Source organism: Thunnus maccoyii, chromosome 8, assembly GCF_910596095.1.
Source record: "Thunnus maccoyii chromosome 8, fThuMac1.1, whole genome shotgun sequence".
Classification (NCBI taxonomy): Eukaryota; Metazoa; Chordata; class Actinopteri; order Scombriformes; family Scombridae; genus Thunnus; species Thunnus maccoyii.
The window spans coordinates 2,485,182-2,511,789 of record NC_056540.1 but is presented as its reverse complement, the minus strand read 5'-3'; the positions used below and the strand labels follow the sequence as shown (position 1 = coordinate 2,511,789).

Here is a 26,608-nt window from a genome sequence, read left to right as displayed (position 1 = left end):
TCTTAGAATTGTGATGAGTATGGAGGAGGACTTCTAAGAGTCTTAAGAGTTTCTTAAGCAGAGGAGAAATTGGCAGAATGACAAAGAGGCAGGAGAAATATTCTCCAAACACTGAATGACAGTAAATTAATGAAATGCCACAGATTAGATCATGCAAGGATAATGTTTGTGGTCGATCTCATCTCAAGATATTTGGCAACTAGAAAAATTTGGAATTTGCTGGAACCTGGAAAAAATAGATTTACACACTAACCAACGTTACTACTTATATAGACAGACCAGTAATCACAGAAATTGATGAAAGCTGAGCCGTTTTTCCCCTGTTAATATCAAATAGATTAAATACTAAAATGACCAGCAGGGTAAATATATGTAAGAAAATAGATATAACTATCAGCATGTGAATAGGCTACTGCGCAAGTAGGCCTGTGTTTTCAAACATTTCATAGGCTACTTTTAAAGTGTGGCTTATAATTTATTCAACAGAGATTTTCATTACATAAAATAGTATTTATAATTACACCATGTCTTAATAGAGACTAAATTCTATGATTAGGCCTATTGATTCCACTCTCCATTCTATGTCCATTATCACTAAGAGTGCATTTTTATTTCTTTTCTTTCTTTTTTTTTTTTTTTCCAATCACACCTTTTAAAAGAATGAGTCATACCTAGCAACGGGGTCCACCACACCTCCTCACTAAGGTAAAAGTTTCTATCGCTTCCTTGCTCAGAATTGCTCTGAGAATTTTCCTAAATCACGCCTCAGATAGGACTCCTGACTAAAAATGTTCAGGCTAAGTTAAGAGCTCTCAGAGAGCATTCTCAGAATGTTTATGAATATGGCCTCAGTATCATCTGCTATGCCATAGCTACACTTAGTTCTTGGTACAAATACTCATACATCCCAATTTCATTCCCATATGTGATGCACATTATTCTTGTTGCAATACCACACTCTTGCACTTTATGTATAGTGTCTGTCTTTTATATAATCTGTACAGAGCTTATATATTGTGTATTGTCTGTAAATAGTATGTACATGTGCCTGAATATCGCTTATCAGACACCAGCAAATAAATCTGATTCTGACTTTGAAAGTGCAAAAGAGCTAGATGAAGGTGAATATAGATCAACAGGTGTGGTGATTAATAAATACACTCTCAGCCAGTCACATCATTGGTCTCGTAGCTCTGAAACAGCTAAGCCAATCACACGATGACGCTATTTCAGCTTTAATCCTATTGTATCTCATGTATGCTCATATCATATTGTAAGACAGCTCTGTGATGTATTCAAGGAAGAAAACATGACATGCCACTTTTGCTAAAAAAAAAAAAAGAAACTTGGGATGGAGGTAGTGATGCACAGAATTAATGAGCTCAGTAATGTGATGTTTCCAACATATAAAGAATATTGAGTTATGGCCGTATTCAGACTAAATCAGGCGTTGCGGTGCACCTCTGCAGGGTTGTGTGAGTCTGATGTGTGTAGAGTTGTGTCTGGTTATTCTGCAGCAGCCTGGCATCGTTTTCAAGTGATTTAATGAAGGTAAACACAGTGAACAACCGTGTGAAATGGCAATAATATAATGTTATTGCTGCGTGTTTGTAGTGACGTCATGCCAGAAACAGATAGTAGTTCTGAGTCATCTAATCTCAGCAAAATATCAAAGACCCACTGTCCACCAAAATACCAATCACAGGGTCAGGAAAATACCTGGCAGCATTCACTGGGAAGAGGTCAAAGGTCATGGACCAAGCGTCAGTGGATGGCTGGAGAGAGATCAAGGAGGACACTCACATGTGACGACAGACTGTTTTTGAACAGAAAAACCCAACATACAACCTCCTGTTAGCACCTGACTGAATCTCTATATTTTTGTCAAGTGATGACCAAATCTGCTGAAGTAAATGTAAATGTCATCCGATTGAGATTGAGATGTTCCTCTAAATGACACAAATAACAGTGGGGATTTCCTGTTAAACTTACAAAAAAACACCCTCATGTTTGATACCAGGAACAAAGACACATGAATCCAGGAATGAACAATACACCTATTGTCAACAGTTTGTGCCAAAGTGCGTCATGAAATGTCTTTGTGTATTATATGTAAAAAAGGCTTCTCTTTCCCATGGTTTTGGGGTAGTGAAAGACCGTCACAAGCAAAAATCTCAAAACCACAGAAAAATCTGAAACTATCAGAGACAGAAAGGGAAATTTGTGTGTGTTTAAAAGTCTGATATATTTTATTCCTCTGTGCTGTAGAGCTCCACTGTTGTTCAAAAACTATTAAAGACAAACACTAGTTGATTTTGACTCATTCCTACTTACACTGTCATCCTGCTGAAAAGACTACAGCACCAAAGGGGATTAGTTAGTTTTTTTTTTTTTAAATCCCCACTAGCATTGCAATGGAGCAATATTTTCATGAGTAGATCACCACTATGTTTGCATCATTACTGGCATCAAGGCAACAACTACTGGAATATGGACCCTCAGTGCATACTCAAATAATATTTAAATGGTTTGACAAGTAAAACAAAACTCATTTCAGTTCATCAAAACACACATATTGCAAAGAAATGAGAGTAAACCTATTTTTCTTTCTTCTTAAGACCTGACTTCAAAACAATAAAGCTGTTTTGAAACTATTTCTTAAAGTTAAAAGACTACGTCTTAACCTGTCTTCAACCTTCAGCTATGTGAGATCAGCATTCATTTTGATCTCTACTGCTCTCACTGAACAGCAGAGTGCAGTTTAAGTGCAGTTTAAGTTTAGATGTGTTAATATGAATGATATTAGAGGGAGTGGAAAGTTTTGTGTGTGTGTGTGTGTGTGTGTGTGTGTGTGTGTGTGTGTGTGTGTGTGTGTGTGAGAGAGAGAGAGAGAGAGAAAGAGTGTCTGTATTTGTGTGTGTGTGCAGTGTATCAGTTCCAAGTAAAGCCCTGGAGGGTTTGCAAACACTTTCCTGGTTTCTGTTCCTTTTAACATATTGTACCACACCCCTCTGCAACACACAACAGTAACAGTCTGTCAGAAAGTGTGTGCTGTCCTATCACGGCTTGTTCCTGCTGGTTGTCATTGATGTATCTATTCCGGGACAAACACAGAGGCGGATAATGAATGAAAACAGGAAAACAGACAGAAGATAAACCGGAGAGCCAGCAGAGACGCGGAAGTAGGTGAGGTGTGTTTGAAAACCCTCTCTGCAATGTCATCATTACATCGCACCAAAGGAGTGCAACAGCTCACCTCAGTGACGCACAGCTGGTTTTAGAGGCAGAACTACAGAGATAATTAAAAGCGAGAGAGAGGGAGGGACTTCAGAAGTAAGTAAACCAAACTCAGGATAACACGTCAATACAGACGAGAGTAACAGACAAAGAGGCACTGGAAAGTTTGGTAAAGTTAAAGAGGTGAAGAGCATGCACCCGGGGCTGTAGAGGGAGATTAGTGAGCGGGGCATGAATGACAATAAGAGAGAAAGGGAGGACAGAGAGAGAGAAAGAGAGGGAGCCTGAGGAGGACTTTCCCCCCCTGGAATCTAGTTTTACTTCCACTGTTGTAACTTTGCCTGCCCCAGTCACACCGGCAGACAGCAGAGGGACCAGTCACAGGTGAAACACACTTTGAGTCCATTCTAAAAAAAAAAGAGAGACTGTGTGTGTGTGTATGTGTGTGTGTGTGTGTGTGTATTAGACAGTGTTTAAAAAGATGACCAAAAGGTCTACATCTAGTCAAAAAGATGGAGGAGTCTCAGCAAACGGACACAAAGTTTCCCAAAACGGGAGACAGTCAGATCCCAGCGGGCAACTCCTGGAGAAGGACGATAAAAAGGTGGGACTGGGGAAGAAGGTGACCCTTCTCCGAGGGATCTCAGTCATCATCGGGACCATCATCGGAGCGGGCATCTTCATCTCTCCAAAGGGAATCCTTAAGAACTCGGGCAGTGTGGGAATGTCTTTGATAGTGTGGATCGCTTGCGGTGTGCTGTCGCTCTTCGGTGAGTTGGTTAACAGGTGTGTCAGTGAATGGCTAAGCTGTCCTTTCTGCTGTCAGAAGAGCTACAATGAATGAGATGATGCTGTAGTGGAGTCTTTTTAACATGTATATTGTCTGTACACAGGCTAAATAACTTGTTACAGCAAATAAAGTAAATAATACACACAAGTCCAAATGTATAGTAGTTTGACAGTGTGGCAGATATCTTCTTCCAGGAGAGAGTGCTTACCAAAAACATTAACATATGAACATAACTAACATTGTCACACATAAAGGGCATCTATCCAGTAACTACCCAGAATGAAGTTTAGCTTGTATTTGTGTCCAACTTATGCATAAAAACAGTTTATTATCTAAAAGCAAAGGTCAAGCTTGGTGTTTATATGCAACCTATATCTCCTTTATTACTAGTAACAAATATTATGCTTGGCTTATATGTGCAACTTATGTGGAAAAAAAACATGGTTTAGTTTAACAAAATCCTTTCACCTCTAAATTGTTCACTATCTAATAAAATCCCACATAACATATTTTAGAAAAAAAGGCTTGTATATATATACTGAATTAACTAAAAGCAAATGCTGAGCTTTTTTAATGTGCAACCTATTAAAATGCTTTATTTACTCAAACCAAGGTTGTACTTGGAATTTATATGCAAATAATAGGTTTTATTACTAAAAACCATCTGATGAGTTGCTGCTTTTTCCTTTTGACTGGATTTTTTTTCTATATACACACATATATACAGGTATACTGAGATGAGAGTATCACTGTCAGTCAGTGCAGTTAAATCGAAAGTTAAAATGAAAACCCCCTCTGAGTTTATAATGTCCTGCTTTATTTGTTTTGAGACAGCCTAACATGACTGAATAACCTGACATGGATACTTTTTACAGTGTGTGAACACACACTTGCTGCCACTCTACAGAAATGTAAATATTAGCATTGTCGTCTAACAAAAGTTAACGGCTGTAAGAAAGCAGTGATGTAATTGTGTGTCACCCAGTACAACTCCACTCCGGGGCCTGCACTCTGTCTTCTCTTAGTCACACTAAAGTTGCTTAAGATTATGATTTTGAAATAAATATTTTGTTTCATGAACACAAATAAATCAAACCTCTCACTTATAATAATCTGGGTCACTATTACATTGGGCTAACATTCAGGTCTTCCTTTCCAAAACACCCACATATCCCCATAGTGTGTCATTTGACATTTAGAGGCTTGATGACCTAAAAGTCAAAGAACCTGCGGGCAGATAGTGATCCAAACTCAAGTCAAACTGATCCAAAAGCAACAGACTGGATAGATTTGAGTTCACAAGCACATGTTTACTTTGTGCCCTGATCAGTGTGTTTCTGTGCCAAGGTCTTACAAACATTTTGAATCACCTTTTGTGTCAGATCCATGTAACGTGATGTTTAAGGAGATTTAAGATAAAACCAAACAACTGAACAGATTCATAAATTACAGTTACTGTCATGTCACTTCCTAAAAGGTTATTCCAGGCTACTTGTTCCTGTCAGGATCATGGATCTTTGAAATCTGAAACAACCACTACATTACACCAGTAGCTCTCTGAACCCTCCTGGTGTCCTAAAAGTCAAAAGGACATGTTAACCTAAATACATTTTTCATCATGAAATTGGATGACCTTTTTCTGAACTGATATAGCCATTTTTCTTTTAAAACCTTTTTTTTTTTTTTCTTTTTTAACAAAAGCTGCACATCATCAGGGTACAAAGATTGTCTTGGGGTCTGTTTTGACCTAGCAACAATCTACAGATGAAATTAAGTATTAATTGATGATTTATAGCATTTATAACATAGTTAAGAACACACACACACACAATTTATTATTTATCACTATATGTATAAGGATAATAATGATAACAAAAATGATAATGTAATAACAGCAATGCGTCTCAGTACTCCTATTCCTGTCTTTTGATGGATGAGTAAAGCAGGTAATGACTGGAGGCTTCAGACATCCATGTTCACCGTCTGTCAGTTGCCAAACAGCAGATTTGTGCCACGGGGCCCCAAACAGGTTATTCCGGTCATTGCATTCAAGGAACAGATTTTAGTCCCAGTCCACCCGAGGCTGCAAAATAAATACATAAATGACTATTGTGTACTTATTCTCCAAATTGTTGAGCAGCAGATGTTTCTTTGGCAAATCTAGTCCTGCATGGCATGCACTGATTCAATATAAAACCTAAAGACACATCCAAATACCGGTGCTGCAGGAAGGGGTGCTGAGGCCGTGTTGTGCGCACTGTAGCATATATTGTTGCAGTATCCTTAAATCCTTTCGTTTTGTGGTGTAATGAAAGGTCCAAGCACATTATCCTTTAATACTCTTCCTTAACCCCTTTCCTGCTTCCCTTAATTCCTAGTCCCTAAACTTGTAATTAAAATTCGTCCATCTAAATCTTCCTCTCTTAAGTTATGGGTTGAGACCCAGAGAGGCTCCCACAGTAATATATTTTGGTGATCATGGGGCCCAGGGAGGGACTGTACATGTCTATAGATGTGGCTTAGACAGTTTAACAGCCCTGGGACTGTTCTGTGCCTACTTTCTTGTATTGAAGCCAGAGCTAATCTGTCACCTCTGTCATTGCAGGAGCCCTGTCTTACGCTGAGCTGGGGACTTGTATTAAGAAGTCTGGTGGACACTACACATATATACTGGAAGCTTTTGGACCACAGATGGCTTTCATAAGACTATGGGCTGACCTCATTGCTATAAGGTAATGGATGTCTCCTTAACTCAAGTTTACTGTACCTTACCTTAAACTTAAAGCTCCACTGATAACTATTTTTACATGAATAGTTGATCTAAAGAGGTCAAACCCACAGAGAATTATCACAAACTCAGCAGTTCCCCTCAGCTCTACAGAGCTTTTTAGCGTCTTTCAGCCCATTGTTTTGGTTTCACGGCCCAAAACTTAACTGTTTTGTTTAAGTCTCGCTGCTTTCCTCAACCAGATTTCAAGCAGACGGCTGTTTTCAGTGAGAAAGAAAACTCACTGTACATGACCTGCTCAGTACCAAACGGCAGACAGACTCAGTTGCCAGATATTTTTCTCAGGAGTTGGTGGAGACCAAAACATTTCCCTACTGTGAATAAATCCCATGTGCAGCGCATAGGGGCCAAAAGAAAAGAATGCTGCTTTAACCCACATTACTTTGCCCACCCTTATATTGTGAACTCAGTTTTAAAGGCTCTGTCACACCAGTCTTTATAACAGCTAAATTTCAGACCAAATTTTTAATTCATTTCAAACAGAATCCCTGCCAACAGTGGATTTGCTTGCAGAGATAAAGTAAATCCAAATGGATCTTTCTGTGGGGATTCAGCTTTGGTGAACTCTACCACAAGTTCAAACCCTCAAACCTTTCTGATAGACATTATCTTTGAGGGTATGGACACCCAGAGAGTTCAAAATGGAAAAAGCTATGGACTGCTCCACAAGTAAGGCACGTTTTGCAGTCAGTTGAGATACAGGAGTCAAATGGACAAATACATTGAACTGTGAGAATTTCTTGTTCTGTTTGTGACCTGTTTTACAACAATGTAACAGAATGAAAATTAAGTTCACTTTCTGGTCTGACTGGGAACAAACTCTGCTAAATGGACCTTAATATACAATATATTAAACAGAATCAGCAGTTACAAAATAACTTCTCAATCCACTTCTGCAGCCCAATTTTCTCCAGTGTAGATGTTCAGTGTATTCCAAACACTTAGTTTCTCCACAAGAGAGCTGAATACACTGCTTCTGCTACTTTGAGTGTTGATGTGATGATCAATCTATCGCATTTATTTGCATCAAGTAGTTGCAAATCATTACAGTTTAGAAACATAACCCTTAGATTACCAGGATCTGTTTTTCACAGCTCCTGTTTAATTTAATAAAGCTTTGTTAGAGTGTGCTGGGTGACACAGACCAATAAAACAGGCAAATAAAGGCCCTGGCTGGCTGTGACCTTGTGAGATACTGAGTGTAGTTTAGAGCAGTGAGGTGAGAAAAACCTCCATATGCAGCTGTGTGTACACAGCAAAGGCGAAGCAGTATAAACAGTCTCGTGGCTATCCTGAGCTGCACAATTTTATGCTGGCCTCAGGCTAGTGGGACTCAATGGAAACCATGGGAAATGAACAGAGACAGAGAATGAAAACAAGAATGAGTGAGACAAAGAGAGATTTCCCTGGCTGCAGCAGCTCAGTGGCTGTTGTGGGAAATGAAGAGGGAAATACTGATGAGCCATAGGATGAACATGTGGGACCGGCCAGTCTTATTTGATTCTTATTGAAGGCAAGCCTATAGACAGTCAGAACACTGTCCACCACATGAGGATATGATTATGGGAACAGCTTACCTAGGTTGGTGCCCATCAGATACCACACACACACACACACACACACACACACACACACACACTCATATCTGCTGATTATAAAATGGCCAAAAAAAAATCTGAAATGGCCAGGATTGGGGTCATGTCAGGCTGAAGGGGTGGCTAGTTCATCACCAGCTTGAAAATTGGGTTCAGTATGTTCCCTGAACTTTATTCACATTCTTTGATGGTTTAATAAGATAATGCAGATATGTTATCATTACATTATTACTTATCACGTAGTAATATTAGCAGTAGTTATCTCTTCATTACTTTGCCTCCAGTACTGAGCATCAAATTTCATTCTTGACCTTGAAAATGGTAGTTACTACTACCTACTGCTACTACTACTGCTAGTAATGATACAATTAATATATTAGCATACAGTTAAACAGACACAGAGCAACATTATCATTCATGTGTTTCTGTCCACCAACTCCTGAGGGAAATATCCTCAGGAGAAGTTAACAGCTATCTGTGTCTGTCTGCTGTTTGGTGCTGAGCAGGTCACTATGAGTGACCCCATAAATATTCCACATAGTCATTTGACTAAATGTTTTTTTTTTTTTAATTATGCATAAATGCATTTTTTATATACATTTAAGTTTGTCTTAAAACAACAGTCAGGTGTCCATATGAACAGTGAAAGAGGTTTTCCTCACTGTAATCATTCCGCCTGTTCATACTGGTTATTAAAAGATCCCCTTCAAATGTGCTTTCAATATAAGTGATGGAGGCCAAAATCCACAGTGTGTCCACTCAGTCATTTAAAAGTTGATGTGAAGTTTATATTCAGCTTCAGCAGTCTGAGTTAGTCATATCAAGTGGATATCTGACACATTTACAGTCTTTTTAGCATCAAATTCCCTCTTTGTGTTTCCTTGGACAGTGTTTCCTTGATTGAGAACATATCAATTAATGTAGTATTGTATATGTTTGTACTAAAACCTGCTGTATGTAATGGTATGTTTGTGTGTGTGTGTCATCCAGGCCTGCAGCAATGGCAGTCATCTCTCTGGCCTTTGGTCAGTACATCCTGGAGCCTCTGTTCATGCCCTGTGATATTCCCCCTATCGCTGTCAAACTGGCCACCGCCATCGGCATCAGTATGTACCAAGACCACTGCTAGACTAATGCATCAGTCTGATAATACATCACAATGATATGAATGAATGATGAATGAATGAAAAAAAAAAGGGTGTCTCAAACTTCTCTGACAGCAATTGTACCTGGCATTTTCCACATTTCTCACAATACACATGGCCTAGTGGCCTTCAATCATTACACGGAAAATCAAAATGTGACATTACTGATCATCCCCTTCCAAATTTGGGAACTGTCTGAAACTGTAAGAGAAAGAAATGAACACAGAGTACTGAATGTAACGAGATAACTTGAAGGTTTAGAAACACATTAATTGTAACACATCCACTGTTCCGGGATGATGTAACATGACTGTCTGTCTGTCCCTGTAGCTTCTGTTATGTACCTGAACAGTATGAGTGTGACGTGGACAGCCAGGATTCAAATCTTTCTCACCTTCAGCAAGCTTCTGGCCATTGGCATCATCATAGTGCCTGGAATGTATCAGCTCTTCAAAGGTAAGACACCTTCATCTCCACCATCATCACTACCATTAACACAACCATCATCATCATTACCATCATCACCTCTAATAGCCTCTATTAGCACTATACTAGAGCTTCAAATACCCCTAGAGGGCATTTAGTGTTGCATCATCATGGTTGTATTTGTTGTTCAGAACATTCCCTGACTTCACACAGTGTTCTCAGCTGCATCAATTAACATGGCTTCCTTTTATTTCACAACATGTGCACTGTAAATATAACCTTAAACCTTGCAGGCCATGATTCACAGCTGCTCACAGCAAGCAATACCCGATGTGTTTCACAATGTCCGGCCAGCAGGTGTTCAATGGGCTCTGAATCACAGCATCTGGACTCACTGTTCTCCCCTCAGCTATGGACCTCACTTCAAAATCTGGTTATTTGTATATAAAGCATCACTGTATAAGCAGTACTAGAGATGTTCACTGGTCCATGTCCTCTCATAATGATCATTAACATTTCTTGAACTACACACCCACTGAATCTAATAACGCTACTAGAGCCTGATGATTGCAGCGATTCATCTTCTAACCCTGCGGTGTAGAATGGATAACAGTACAAAATGGTTTGTATTTAATTCTGAAAAGCAGCTAATGCCCATATAGGATTCCACATAGGTCTGAGTTTAGAGGTAGGACTGGATCTGTGCTCCTTTCTTAAAACTTCAGCAAAAAGTTCAAATATATATTTGAGAAATCTTAACATTATAAAAAAAAATCCTAAATCAAGGTCCATGCACTAGCTTATTTTTGAGCTTTAAACCATATTGTCCTCAGTGGGGTTGCTCAGATTTTTTTGTAATGGTTGGGTTGTAGTTGATCTTTGGTCAACCAACAAACAAAAAATATTTGTTAATTGTAGCCTGGCAGCAATTGATGATTAAACTGCAGATAATCTCTGAAGGCAAAATCTGTATTTTGTGCGTTTTCATAAACTGTACTCATGAATTAGTTTTTGTTTGATTTTTAACCCATAAATTCATTCTACTTTGGGTTTTGGCTCATGTGACATTCCTTAAACACATTTGACATGATAACATTGTCTTTATTCTGGAAAGTCGTGAGAACACAAAAAAATCATTAAGTAATTTGGGGGAATTAATTAGTAATTAAAACAGAGAAGTGAATTATTTGTTTTACTTTGAGGGCACAGATGACTCATCGCTGCACAAGATTATCAAAAACTGGACTCCGGATACCTGCTGGGCTGAAGAAACCACAAATTACAGACTCTAATTTCATTTTAACAGAGCTTAATAAAACTCTAAGCTTGTAACACTGATTAGGAATGGTATTAATTACTGTAATTATACATTTTGTATTTTATTGTATTATCCAGGACTGGAATAAAAATTAGAAAAGTATGATTCTGCTCCAGGGCCTCAAACTCCTTATAGCCTTAAAAGCCCCATATTCAGTTTGTCAGTTGGTTTGTGGTAATTTGACTGATTGTAAATTTGGGAGTATGTGCCACAAAAATACAATAAACTCAAATGTTAGGGGCCTCAAGCAGAGTCCTGCAAACCTACCTTTCTTGCCAAAATTTACAGACATTCTTCAATAAATTTGCATTTAACCAAATTAAGGTTAATCTGACCCTGGTAATATCTATGTTCATCTTTGCAAGTCTTCACAAAGTGAGCAGTAAATACAATTGTTTGAGCCCATTAATGTTTGAGCAGCTTTTGTTCCTAAATAAGTAAAGCAACTGATTTCATCTTGGCTGAAGTACCTGTGTGATACAGTATAATCTATTTCTCCAAGCTAATAAGGCAGATTACTGCTCCATTCATGTGTCTTACGGTTAAAACTACTTTTATTATTATTATTATTGTTATTATTAACTCCGCCAGGCATAATCCTGGAGGGGATCATGTGTTTGGTAATGTGTGTGCGTGTGTGTATCTGTCTGCAGCTAATCTCACATACTACTGGACCCATCAACCTAATATTTTTTGTGTATATTTATGACTGTATGCTCAAAGACCTTTTGTGGTTGCAGTGAAAAACCTATTTTATAACGCCATACCCAATGTGTTATGATTCACTTAAGTTAGACATGATAAGACATGAATACATCCCTGTTTCTGTTATTGGTGCCACCATCTTGACTGTACAGACCTGGCGGAGATCTGCACTCTACTGAGTGCACTCCTCTAGTTATGGCTATGAATGCTCCTGGTCCTGTGTAAAAACAGTTTGTACAGATCATTCTACTGCTGCAACAATCCCTTCTCATGTGTGTGCATGTTTGTGCATGTACTTGTGTGTGTGTGTGTTTGCAGGGGAGACCAGACATTTTCAGAATGCCTTTGATCTGAACAATGTAAAGCTGTCTGGTATGCCACTGGCCTTCTACTCTGGGATGTATGCATACGCTGGGTGGTAGGTATGGTCCTCACACACACACATACACACACACACACACACACACACACGCAGTCTGAAATATTATCCATTAGTCAGTGGAGCTATAAAGGATATAATAGGGGATATATCTATTTTGTTTTCCAGGTTTTACCTGAACTTTGTGACAGAGGAGGTAGAAAACCCTGAGAGGTGAGTTTAATCCATGTGATGGCTTCAAATAAAAATATTGATTTTTATTTATATAGCACTTTTCAAAAGCAAGTTTACAAAGTGCTTTACAGAAATAAAATCAGAAAATACACAGTGCAATTACAAATCAGAATAAGTTGCAATCAAGAAATAGAAAGACAATGAATAAAAACCTAGCAAAAAATCAAGAACAAAAATAAAAAAACAAAAATTAAAAGCCTGTTTGTAAAAAAAACGAGTCTTTAAATGTTTTTTAAAAGAGGACACTGAGGTTGCTTGTCTGATTTCCAGTGGAAGGTTATTCCACAGTTACGTAAATAAAGTAAGTTAAGTTTATTTAGTATAGCACCTTTCACCGAGCGAAGTCACAAAGTGCTTCACAAGAGTAAAATTATTAAAAATAAGACCACAAAAAGCAGTAGAGAAAGAAAAACAAACAATAAAATATGCTCAACAGGAAAACATTAGAAAAATAAAATTACAAACACTAGATAGTGTGAGGCGAGACAAAGGCCTGTTTGAATAAATGAGTGTTCAGCTGCTTTTTAAAGAAGTCAACAGAGACTGCAGATCATATGTCTATAGGAAGAGTGTTCCACAGTGTTGGAGCCAAAACTTCAAAGGCACGATTACCTTTTGTTTTCAGTTGAGTGTGAGGGACAACCAGTAAGTCCTGGTCAGAAGACCTAAGTGACCTACTGGTGATATAAGGATGGAGAAGGTCAGAGATGTACACAGGTGCCTGACGATGCAGGGCTCTATATGTGAAAACAAGAACCTTAAAATTATTCCTAATCTTGATGGGAAGCCAGTGTAAAGAATAGGGATGTGCAGAAAGCCAAGTATTTGTATTTGCATCTATATTTGTTGAGGCAACAAAATTATTTGTATTTGTATTCAAATAAAAGTGAAAAGAGGCTTAAAAATCCTGTTTTTGTTTTTATTACACTTTTAATTTTAGAAAATTAAAGTGTTACAATAAGTGTTTATGAATAAACTACCTTATGAAGGAGGTCCCCACACCGGGTCTCAAACTGGAGTCTCCCAGATCAGATGACTGTGCTGACTACTGAACTAAAACTTTACTCATCGCCTCATTGCAGACAGACCTCTACCTATTTATACACCCATAACACAGATACAGCACACTGTGTAACATGTAAAAAAGAACTTCACAACCTTTTCACAACCTAATTTTGTAGAAAGGAGAAGGGGAACAACAGGTTATGGAGAGTCCCTTGGGAGCACTTCGCATGTGTCAGTAGCTCAGCTTTATCTCTGGGAAACACCCCCAACTCGGCAGTAATTTCCAAATTAGGAAATGTGCATTATGTAGCAGGTGGATGTGACTCCCCTCGTTGAGACCTTTTGATAAACGTAACAGCAGAGCAGAGGAGAGAGACTGAGATAGTGATGTAACTGACCTGCGCGCTGATATTTGACATGGTTTTTTTTCTTCCTGAAAACAAATAATTTTTAAAATATTTGTATGAAACTAATATTCGTAAAAAACCCACTACTTGTGCTTTGCCGAATAATGTATTTGGGCACACCCCTAGTAAAGAAGATAATATGGGTGTGATGTGAGTCATCCTGCTGGACCTGGTCAGCAGCCTTGCAGCAGTGTTCTGGACCATTTGTAGACGGTCCAGGAATGACTTGCTGAGGCAGGTGAAAAGAGTATTGCAGTAGTCTAGTCTAGTCCTTTATGGCAGTCAGACAATTTTGCAAAATAGTCAGTTTATCAGTCTCATCAGGCTTAAGAGAGACATACAGCTGAATATTATCAGTGTAACAGTGATACGAGATACCTTTAAATTTGATAATAATATGACTTAGGGGAGGCATATACAGAGCAAATAGTATAGGACCCAAGAAAGAACCCTGGGGCACACCACAGCAAAGAACTGCAGTTTCAGACATGTAGGGACCAAGCAACACAGAAAAACTGCTATCTCAGAGACAGGAGGAGAACCAGTCCAAGGCGCTCTCAGAGACACCCACCCACTGCCTAAGCCTTTCAGTCAGGATGCTGTGATTGACAGAACCAAAAGCTATGTTAAGATCCAGCAGCACCAAAACAGAACATTCACCCACATCAGAAGACATCATTAAGTCATTGGAGACTCTGAAAAGAGCTGTGTCAGTGGAATGCTTCTGACAGAAACCAGATTGGAATTTATCCAAAATGTTGTGTGTAGTCAAGACAGCAGTGAGCTGAGTGGCGAAAACTTTCTCTAAAATTTTTGAGATAAAAGGAAGCTTAGATATAGGCCTATAGTTTATGGGAAGGGATGGATCAAAGCTATTTTTCTTCAGAAAAGGCTGAACAACTGCATGTTTAAAATAAGCTGAGACACAACCAGATTGCAGGGAGCTTTTTATTATAGCGATTTGATTAGGGGGGCGTATTCCAAGCTCCTCTGCCAAGTCTCAGTCAGAAACAGAAAATCTTTTGAGATGAAAAAAATGAGTTCAGTACAAAGGACTTATTTGCAATGGAGTGAGCATTTATCAGCGCCATCCTGAGGGGCACAGACCCAGTGCTAAGCCCAGCAGAGCCCAAGTCAAGGGTTGCAGGTAATGAGGGTCTTATCCACCGTGTACAGTTGAACATTTCACCAGGGGGAGGTCCTATGTGTAACAATGGTCTGAATAAGGAAATGAACAGGTGAACGTGTTAAATTTAAACTGGAGAAAAAGAGGGAGGTTCCAGGGGAGGTGTGTGGAGTGTAAACAGTCAGTCATGTGGAGAGGACTGCACCGCATGCTGTATGTTAGCATTCGTGAGCCCGGTTTGTTTTGGTGGACTCCATCAGTCCTGAAGAGGGAGAAACAATCCCAAAACAGATTAAAATTGTCAATAAAACCTATTTTGTGAGCTCTGCAGGCAGACTGGAGCCAGGTATGGAGCTCGTATAGCCCCACTACCCTCTGTCTCAAGCCTTGCCCTGGGGGCTGAGAGCAACAGCTGGTCTGCAGATCTGAGTGTACAAGCAGGGGTGTAAGGGGTGAGAAGGTCGATAATGTAAGATGGGGCAAGGCTGCTTAGGGATTTAAAAACAAGTAATAAAATTTTAAAGTCAATTCTGAACACCACGGGTAACCAGTGCAAGGAGGCTAGAACAGGGGAGGTATAGTTATCTAGATGGCTGGAGACAAAAGCATGATTTGGAGTCTGTGCATGGCTGAATGGAAGAAACAATTTAATCTTGGCAATATTCCTAATTTGACAGATACTGGACTTGGCGACATTGCTAAAATGTTCAGGTCTGAATCAAAGATTACTCTCAGATTTATGGCCTCATGAGTACACTGCAAACCCTGGGGAACTAGAATCTGACTTATACAATCCCTGTGTGCTTTGGGTCCAAAGCAGGTTTGAGTAACATTTGCTAAAATCTATCGTGTCTGTGTTTAAAATATAGATATATATATAATATATTACAAGTGAAGGCATGCATGAATGTACACCTGAGGACCTAGGAAGAAGAGAAAAAACAGTACTAGAGAAAAGAGATACAAATAAATGTGGATACTTTATCTCATCTGTTATTTCATGCCACATTTATTGCAGACTGAATTTCACCAGACACACTGAATAACATCACTTTAAAATCACTGACAACGACAGTTACAATTGCAATCAAGATTAACCAGAGTATCATGGCAACTTTATCATAGTCCTTTTGGACTATAACAAATCATACATTACATGAAGAATCTACTGAAGATGCATATGATCACTCCTCAGCACTCTGACAGTGAGGTAACAAAGTAGAAAGTAGGAAAGTGGAGGTTGGGTGGATGGATGGGTTGATATATTGCACTCATGCCTTTGCATCTATTGGTTCTTACTGAGCAGCTATTTGTTAATTTTATTTGAACTGCTTACACAAGTAACCCTATCTCACAGCTCTTTAGCTAAGTGTCACAGCTTCTGTCTTTACCTTGTGATAAATACACAATATTTAAGAATGGCAAACAAACACCCGTGTCAGAGATGTCTTGTTACTTAAGGTTAATCTACACCGTCTAGCCTATCAGAATCAATAATTCTTAATGACCATGCAATAAGCTGCAATTTGTCATATTTTAATGAACAGTTTGAATGTTCTCAGGGGGTTGTGTAACTAGTTCACTGTATCATGGCAACAGTCAATTTTGTTGATGCACAGTGGGGTCTAAAAGTCTAAGACAACATTGAAAATCTCTAATATTTTCCATGTTAACCTGGAAAAAATCAAGTTTGAGGATTCAGAAACATTTACAAACACAAGATGTCCTGACATGTCAAATGAAGAAGAAATATTTAAGATTCTGCACTATTTCTGTCAACAAATTTAGGCAAATTTGTGGCATTGACCAACTTAGCTTCTTTGTACAAAAGATCAGATTTCCTTGAGTTGTTTTCCTTCCACTGAATCATGCCTCCAGATGATGCTCAGGTGAGTTTGATCTACTCATCAGAGGTTTGTTAAGTAACTCGACTTGCAGTCAATGTTCATCTGCTATAAATATGGCTGTGCCAGTTTCCAGCAGATCCTTGCTTACTAAGTAGCATTGTGATAGTGGGATACATGGTATCAGAACTAAGAGTAAGTGTCAGAAGTCTAATTGTTATTCTAGGCAAAGAGGGGCTCTCTCAGTGTCAAATCATGGCTAGACTAAAGGTTTCTAAGGGGGCAGTGAATGGAACTCTAAAACGCTTTGCAGAAACTGGATCAGTTGTACCCAAAGCACGATCAGGCAGACCAGAAGTGACCACACCATCAGGAGATCAATACATCAAGCTTAGTTCTCTTAGAGATAGAAAAGCAATGTCATCATAGATACAGATTTGCTAAATAAAGAATGCAAGACTCCAATCAGCAAAAGCACTGTCAAAAGAAGGCTGTCTTGTAGTGGTCTCAGAGGACGAGTAGCAGTTTCTAAACCACTTCTCAGGAGGAGAAACAAGGCCAAACAAAGAAATACCAGCATTTCACAGTGGATAACTGGAGTAACAGTAGTGAGTGGTGTATGTAAGGAGAGAGAATGATACCACAGTGTTTCAAACCCACAGTCTAACATGGTGGTGGCAATATTCAAGTCTGGGGGTGTTTTGCCTAATCTGGAGTTGGACACCTGCACTGAATGACTACACCCTGACCAAGGAGAAGTACCACTCCATTCTTCAGAGACATGCTGTACCCTCTGGTTTGCATCTTTGTGGAGAAGGATTCATACTGCAGCAGGATAATGACCCAAAACACACCTCAAAGCTTTGCAAGAACTACTTGAAGACCAAAGAAGATCAAGGAGTCCTGACTGCCATAGACTTTCCTCCACAGTCACCTGACATCAACCCTACTGAACATTCATGGGGGCACTTGAGGACTGAGAAAGCTAAGCATTCTGTGACATCACAAGAAGCTCTTTGGAACATTGTCAAATAATGCTGGGATAACGTGGGTCATCAGGTTTTGCACAAACTTGTGGAGTCCATACCAGCTCAAGTGTATGCTGTCATTAAAAAGGGGGACATACCAAATACTATGATATTCTGAAATTCATTGACATTTTTCAAAGATTCAACTTTTCACTCAAATTGTTAAGCTGATATTATCATTTGTAATGAAAAAAACAGTATTACATTTGAACCAAATGATAAATAGAAGTATCTTGGTTAGTGGTCTCAGACTTTTGGACGCCGCTCTAAATATATCCGATCAACCGAATAATGCTCCATTATGGGCAAAGTCATAGCCAGGATTTAGAAATTTTAGAAATGAGTCATGAGTTCCTTCAGTGCACTCCCCACCACCCTCAGTAAACTGAGGAAGAAGGAAAAAAGGTCTAGATTATATTGTATTATCTTTTAGCTAATTTGTTAACACATATTATACTTTTACTATTTATTTTATTTCCCAACATGAAGATGTAGATTGTGTTTCAGAGCCTTCTCCATATTGCCAGGAATACAAATTTTGAAGGAGAAATGCTGAGGCCTGTATTTATTTATTATTTTGTTGGCCTATAATCCAATCACACTTATAAACAAGAATAAGAGTCTACAGTCAGGACACAGCAGTGCTTTCAGATAAATGCTAACGGCAGCATGCTAACATGCTCTTAATGACAACGCTAACATGATGATGCTAAGCAGGTTTAATGTTTACTATGTTCATCACCTTAATTTAGCATGTTTTGTTTTTTAAAGATTTGATAATACACTTTGCGTCTGGAGGTAATTAGTGCATTATCTGGTATGGATTATCTTTTACTTAATGTTTTCTTTCCACATCACTGTTATTGTCAAGCCCCTCGAGCAGCTCTTGGAAAGGGAATATCAAGATATTTGGACCATGCGCTTTTGAAATCTCTTGCTTCAGTGCCTTTATAGCTGACATCAGCAGCAGAGTGGCCTCCCACTGTTTTATTTCTATGAAGAACACACAGAAAAAAAAAATAATAAAGGCAGAGGTCAAAACAGGGGAGAAATGGAGGTGAATGACAGTGTACGCCTTCTGTTATTATCCCCCAGGACTGTGCCATTAGCTATCTGCATCTCCATGGTGATTGTGACTTCCTGCTATGTTCTGACCAATGTGGCGTACTACACCGTGATGTCAGCTGAGGAGCTCCTGGCCTCAGAGGCTGTCGCTGTGGTGAGTAATACTAATACCTTCTAAGAGAGAAAAAGCAATCAAAATACTGTACCTAAATAAAAATATTATTCACCATCATGTTTTTCAACAGCAAGTACACACCAAAATTGGTGTTATTATTACAAAATCTATTATATTTACCTGGTAAAATCTGGGGTTTTCACAGTTAAATACATGTACGTGCAAAGTATAAAACATTAAATAAAATATAATATAACATGATACAAATGAATAGCAGCTGCTCGATAATTCCAGGGGATTCATACTACAGTTGTTAGAATCATCCGCTTCATCACTCTTTGATCCTGTCAGTAATGAAGGTTTGTATTTGCATCAAGGAAAAGCAAACTGAGCTCTGTAATTTCTATGAACATGCAGTATGTAATGCTTGTTTTTATGGAATGGCTGGCCTCCTACCATATATTTTCAAACTGTTGATTATCCTTGAGAATGAAAATGTATTCTTGACCTGGGTAACCCTAACTGACAATTACACACTAGCTTTTTCTGGAACTTTTAACCAGATTTCCTGGTTTTCCTCAGTGGGTGGCGTTTGCTCAGATGATATGGAGATAAATAATACATTTCACTGATGCAAAAGAAGATGTTTGTCCGGGAGTTGCAATGTTGTCCCCACATCCAACCACCTGTTATCATGTGACCACAAGATACTTAGGTCACGTGATGACCTATGTGTCTCCATGACAACTGAGCAAACTGCATCTGCTGAGGAAAATCATGAGATTGAAAGCTTGAGAAAAAGCAAGTAAGTGTACCTTTGGTAAGAATTTTTTTTGTAAAACTGTTGATTTTCCTGCTTAACTCCTTGGAGAAAAACCTGAAGGTCATTTACAGTTCTAAGTAAACTATGCCAGTTATGTCACAATGTCAACTAAAAATAGACTGTTTTCTTCTTTGTTATTGTTTGCTTTTCCATTCCATTCCATTTTCCATTCTGTTCCATTGAGTTATAGACTATGTACATGTATCATGTGTCCTTGGCAAAGGACCCAAATAGACTGCAACAAAGAACTGTTACTTTACAACCTGGGATTTGTTGTCTTTGTTTTGGCTAATATCTCTATACCATGTTGTAGTAAACACTGCATTCATTGTAGAGAATGTGGATGCAACAGCCTTACAACTCATTCCTCATTCCTCATTTCCTATTTTGACTGATCTCACTTTTGTCATCAGTGCTGCTATCTTAATTTACAGGTGTGATTTACAGAAAATGGTGCAACAGAGGGAATGAATTACCATGGTGAGAGCATTTAATGATCACCTTCCCTCACACCTCAAAATAGTTTGAACAAATCTTTTTATGGCTTTGGTTGCCATTAACTAAGTGCTCTGTTCAAAACCTGTCTGAGCTTTACCTCTTTCCCCATTGAAATATATTTTAAAGATGCTAGCAGAGAACGTGTATTCACATTCTGTATGGCAGTAGTGGGTGCAATGATGTGCTAATCTGTAGCATATTTGCCAAAACTATGACAGAAGGAATTTTCCTGAAAGTAAAATCAATGAATGATTACAGCAACAGTGTAGCCTGACTCTTATTTCTACTAGCTGTCAACAGATTTTTGATGTTGAGTTGTTCAGAGTTTGAGCTGGCCTTGGCTCTCCAGCAGTAAGAAGGTGTCTGCCGCTTCAAAGCATTTAGTTGAGGTCTCACCTCTCTGCTGTAAGTGATGTTTACTCCCAATGTGAGCACCATAGTTGCCTTCCTGCACTTAACATGCCAAGTGTCTCTGACAGTTTAGCTTCCCAGCAGCTGTTAATGTAATTGTTTCAGCCCAGCCCAGTTAATGCTAATCACATCACAGACATTCCCTAATAACAGCCACCACTGCTTGTTAGACTGAGGACTGCAATCAGTGCTACTGTAAGCCTGTAGCTGGGGAAGACTCATTCACTAAAAGATCTCTGATCTTTTCTAATGCAGTTACTTTTATTGCCCTGTGCACAATGAGTGATGGGAGCGCCTTAAGAAAGGTGTTAAGAGCATTTATCTGTTCTTAGAAGGCTGCGATGGGATAAAAGAATTACACTCTGTTCTTCCTCTCTCACAGACAGTGGGCAAAAGTTTACATCTCAAACTTAATTACGGCGTTTAACTCATGTCTAGAACTTGTCTCGAGGAAGCTGGCCTCAAGGCCCAATTAGTAATTTTAGATCTGATATATTAAAGGGGTATTCACATAATGTAAGAGTCTGAAGAACACAGTAGACAGAAAGAAGTGAAGAGCTAATATGGTTACATATAGATAACTTTTCTTTTGTGTGTATCTCAAGACATTATAAATTAGCCACCATTTAAGTTTGAGGTGTATTGTCATTTTTAATCCAAGAGTTTGACATAGATGCAAAATGAGTAGTTTGTCTATTTCAATCAAAACAATGTTGCCACAGCAGAAAACATGAATAACTTACATTTGATTGTTTGGTGCTGGTTGGTCTATGAAAATCAATCACTTTGAAAGTGAAAGCAGATACCAATCCAATTTTATATGGTGTTGGTGGAACTACCCTTTAGTTGACATTTTGATAAGACATTGTGCACATCATTATCACATTAAAAGCATTATTTAATAAATGCAATGCTACAATAATTACATTTTACATTGCATCATAGTTAATCATGTTTATAAGACTGGTTGATCAACCTGTAAGAGTGACAAGTGCTGCAGCATAGATTTATCTCTCACTGGCTTCCTGCCATCACTGCCAGTTGTGTTTTGGGTTTTTTCCACTGGCACTTTTGGCTGTGCGGAGTCAAACCATGCTGCACTGATTTGCGTTTCCATTACCAGTTTACGGTTGCACGGAGTTGTGCTGAGTCACGCCCGAGATGGACCATTTGCGGAGTCGGGCCAAAGTGCGCCCGACCCGCCTCCAAGCAGGTTGTGGTGATGTCTTGCCAAATGCAGCAAACCAGTGATGTCCCTCTCAAACAAGCATGTGCTGTGCAGCGAGATTCAACTCACGTCTGTGCTGGAGACCAGAGATAAAGCTGTTTTTAAAAGTCTCTGTGTGTTCAGCTCTGACTACTGAAACTGAATCTCTATGGTTTGAAGTTTAATTTCTCTCTTGTCTTTCTGTTTGTACTTTCAGATATCTGCTTTGTTTTACCGTTAAATTAATACAGATGAAAACACATTTCCTGCTGCTGCTGCTTCATGTGAAAAGCTTTTAAATAACAAAATCATGGGGGACTTTTATTGTGAAGACTTGAAAGGAAATTAAATGTGTTTATCAATCCTTTTACAGCCACGACATTGACCAGTAGTCACAGCTATGATGTATACAGCCTGCTGCTTTTCCACTCAAGACAAGTGCGTCATCAGTTAAAGACACACCTTCAAGCAGGTAGCCTTATTGTAATGGACATGCTAATCCCTGCTGTGCTGGGCTCAAGCGCTGAGTCAAACCGAGTCAAGCAAAGCCAGCACATGTGTATGGAAAAGGCCTATTTCACAGGGCCAAACTATAAGCACGGTAAGTACTGGGATTTGATCCCAGCACTTTCTGAAGCTGAGTCATCAATTATGTTTGACAGGGCCAAATTAAAAGTGCCACTAGCGGGAATTGAATTGGATTCTTTTCCATCCATACCTAAAGCAATGAGAAAGAAAGTTCAGACATTTCAATATGACACAATGAGCTCATGACAGCTTCCTTCTGCAGCCTTTTCTACCACCGATGAACTTTATAGGGGGTAAACATAATATTGTTTGCATGGTAACAGGTAAGGACCAACCCCAGAATCTATCAAAATACAGTATCTTGTAGTGTGTCTAATGTGAGACTACATGACTAAATTAGCTAAATAATAATAATAATAGTAAATAAATAAATAAATACAAGGTTGTACTAGATGACGTTTAACTAACATAAATGTTAGTTAAACCATGTGTCAATATCATTGAATAAAACAGGAAACATACAGTAAACCTCTCTTGTATTGTCAATGTAACTGTTGGATTTTATTTAACTTGCTTTATGTGTCATACCACCACCTTCAAAACGAATTATAATACAAAATTTAAAAGTATGTATTTTAAAGTTTTTCTAACCATTGCATCTCAGGATGAGAAGGTAAAAGTACTGCAAATTCCATGACAAACACAGTTTCACCTTATGCACCAAGCTAATCTTTAACAGCACATAAACTGACTAACATTTAATAGCATTTAGCATTAAGATCCTACTCTATTGTTTTCTCATAGTGTCGATCTGGGCTGCAGTAGGCAGCTGTACACTACCTGCTCAGCTCCAAATGGCAAACAGACACAGTTAGCTGTAGACTAGCTGGTGAACATAGTGGAGCATTTAGCAGCTAAAGAGCCAGATATTTCCCTCAGGAGTTGGTAGAGAGTAAAAACAGAACTAAAAGAGAGTGAATATTGGACTTACATTCACCAGGTGGACAGAAACACGACTCCGAATGAATGATAATGTTGCTACATAACTGCTGGATGTGGAAATAAGCAACTGTTTGCTAACAAGTTCAACATTTCAACATAAAATGTGATGATATGTCAGTGTTATGTTCACTACTTGTTTTTCCTGCCACAAAGTGGCCAAAAAAAAAAAAGTCTCTGATACGTCTTCAAAAACAATGAAATCAGATGAGCTCATTTTGTGCTATGTTATTATACCTACTGCATCTATAAAACAACAAATACTATGCTCACTTTTCTCCCTTACTGTTTGTGCCTGTCCCCATCATATCCTCAGACTTTTGCAGACAAGCTGTTGGGGAATTTTTCAATAGCAGTGCCTGTGTTTGTGGCCTTGTCCTGCTACGGCTCCATGAATGGCTGCCTGTTTGCCTTGTCAAGGTACAGATTCTTTCACTTGGTGGCCTTGGTCTCACACCCGTGTACATTCAAATGACAATAACAAAACACTTAACGTGTTTATTTTACATTCACAGTGGCATATTTTCCTCTTGATTACATTGTACTAATTCCATCAGTACAACAACAGAGTTGTATTTTATTCCTGATTGCTGTTAAGCTACCGTCAATGAAAATGAAGACTCGCAGCTGATTTTTCATTTGAAAAGCCTCTCGGAAAGTAGAGGGAGTATTACCTTTAAGCCTTCCAATGTGAACATTTGCTCAGGAAGTGTTGAGTTTCATTTATGGTAACAGCGATCCAAAAACAGCAAACTGGAAGAGAAACAGTGATGCTATCAAACTGAGAAAGTAAGGAAAGGTCTATCTGACTCTGACTCTAGGCCTGTTTCACATGAAGGCCTGCAGTTGAGGCAAATAAAGCCACTATGTAAGAACTTAAGGTATGTACAGTAATGAAAGCAAGTCACACTAGTATGTTTGACTCTTGTGTACCGCCTCTGTTTGGAATTCTATCTATCTAATAAGTTCTATCTTATTAGCCTTTGAACTACACACCTGAGACAGTCTTGATGGAAATGAGAACACAGAGTGCAGTCATCCTGACACCTCTATTGGATATATGCATATTGGAAGTTCCCACTTTACATCATGCTGTTTGCATTGCATGACATTACTGGGTAGCAAAGCTCGTTCTCTGTTGGTACAGCAAATCATCTGATAATGTCAACATAAAGTGAATTTGATCCAAGATTAAATCAATTCAATGTTAACTCCGATTTTATTATCATTCTTATTCACACTTCTGTATGTGTGTGTGCCCATGTGTGTGTGTGTGTGTGTTTACCAGGATGTTCTTTGTGGCATCACGTGAAGGACAACTCCCCGAGGTTTTGTCCATGATCCACGTCCGCAGACACACTCCACTGGCTGCTGTCCTCATACTGGTCAGTTTACTGCAGTAATAATAATGATGATAGCAATCAATCACTGTTAATTAGACAATACCGACAATAATAGATATCACTGATACCTATATTTGCAATAACAATCATTGAAAATACCAGCAATTACCATTAGAGTTGAACAAAAATCAATAATGTCAATATAAACATAAATGTTGAAACAAATACTACTCACCGTGTTACATGCTAATTATTGTTTTGTGTTGGGAAGCATAAGTTAGAAGTATAAGTATTGTTGCTATGGTTACCTGCGTATACCTTGCACGCTTACATAGAAGGGTGGATAAACAATTGACCTCTGACCTACGTTTGAGGTGTTCTGATAATGGATTTTAATGTACACCTGCCAGCCAATCAGAAACAAGAATAATTTCTGCAGCCATGGTATGAATAAGAATGTCTACACAAACCACATAAACTACAACATCAGTTACAAAGCCTTGTCTTGACTGTGCATGTGTGTGTTTGTATGTGAGTGCAGTACCCAATGACCATGCTCCAGCTGTTTGTGGGAGATATCTACAGCCTGTTGAACTTCATGAGCTTCCTGCGGTGGCTGTTCATCGGTGTGGTAGTACTGGGTTTGATCTACCTCCGATACACCCAGCCTGACCTCCCCCGCCCCTTTAAGGTCAGTGTCTTCACACCTGTACACACCTGTAGCCTTACTGAATCCTACCTGGACTGGTGTCACAACATTTACCACGTTACAGATCACACACACCCTCCATGTATCCTACAGTGTCCCTGTGACGGGGCGCCCGTGAACGCTCCGTCATGCCCTAACCGGCGTGCGTTTCTCTCTCTCTCTCTCTCTTGGCCGGAGAGAAAGCGCCGGTGCCGGGAGCGCACAGCGCGCAGCGCTCCAACTGTTACTGCGGAGCCATGCTCCGGTTAAAACTGTTCCTTGCAGGCCCGCACTTGTGTCCCGCGGTCCTGCACTCCCACAAACTTTTCCCCACGGTCCGAACTCTTTTCTGCACGCTAGGCGTTCGAGGGTGCACACTCGGTGCTGACACGACACACACACAAACACATATACACTTACCTGCTGCTGCTGCTGCTGCTTCTGCCTCTGGTTGCCTCCGGGAATGGGCCAAACTGAGGCAATTCCTGGACACACCATATATAGCGCTTGGTGGCGCGCTTAAGAGGATCAGGTGACCATGGACTATACCATCAACATTGTATGAACTGATATTTTATGATTTATTTTGGTTTGGGGGTATTGGGCCATGGCTGTATGGAGGGCGATTAGTGCCATTTTTCCTGTATACAAAGTATATCATTGATTTTTGAATTTATGTTTGTTGTGTTGTCAAATTTGACTGTAGGAGTCTGTAATTTGGTAATTGGTTTGCCCGGGGGAGGGGCTAAGAATATATAAGGGGGAGCTCTGCTCATTTAGGAGGTCGTGGCTAAATAACAATGTGGGTGATGAGCTGCCAGTAGGAAACCTGTCGCGTAAATACTTTTTTTTCTTATTGGGTTTTTTCCCACTCCTGCACTGTAAATATTTTTGCCACTCTTGT

At 39.2% G+C, this 26,608-nt stretch overlaps 1 protein-coding gene and 2 long non-coding RNA genes across 6 annotated transcripts in view; 1 reads left to right on the top strand and 2 right to left on the bottom strand.

Annotated features, from left to right (window-relative positions):
- The window catches only part of slc7a11 (solute carrier family 7 member 11), a 52,985-nt gene that overhangs the window by 23,301 nt on the left and 3,076 nt on the right, over positions 1–26,608 (top strand). For 2 of the 4 annotated variants that reach the window (XM_042418054.1, XM_042418055.1), the window contains exons 5-13: positions 6,633–6,759; positions 9,401–9,516; positions 9,886–10,011; positions 12,323–12,422; positions 12,552–12,596; positions 19,123–19,246; positions 23,990–24,093; positions 24,962–25,058; positions 25,558–25,707. In XM_042418054.1, coding sequence (XP_042273988.1) covers positions 6,633–6,759; positions 9,401–9,516; positions 9,886–10,011; positions 12,323–12,422; positions 12,552–12,596; positions 19,123–19,246; positions 23,990–24,093; positions 24,962–25,058; positions 25,558–25,707 — 989 coding nt within the window. Of the gene's footprint in view, positions 1–3,047; positions 4,008–6,632; positions 6,760–9,400; positions 9,517–9,885; positions 10,012–12,322; positions 12,423–12,551; positions 12,597–19,122; positions 19,247–23,989; positions 24,094–24,961; positions 25,059–25,557; positions 25,708–26,608 lie in introns of those variants that run through there. The other 2 variants (XM_042418053.1, XM_042418052.1) reach the window with 2 other exon arrangements.
- Positions 5,813–26,182, bottom strand: LOC121901326. The gene is made up of 3 exons (XR_006097248.1): positions 26,125–26,182; positions 24,959–25,067; positions 5,813–6,110 (listed from the first exon to the last, which is right to left on the bottom strand). It is a non-coding gene; the product is annotated as an uncharacterized LOC121901326 (long non-coding RNA).
- Positions 21,571–24,948, bottom strand: LOC121901327. The gene is made up of 3 exons (XR_006097249.1): positions 24,670–24,948; positions 24,348–24,426; positions 21,571–22,243 (listed from the first exon to the last, which is right to left on the bottom strand). It is a non-coding gene; the product is annotated as an uncharacterized LOC121901327 (long non-coding RNA).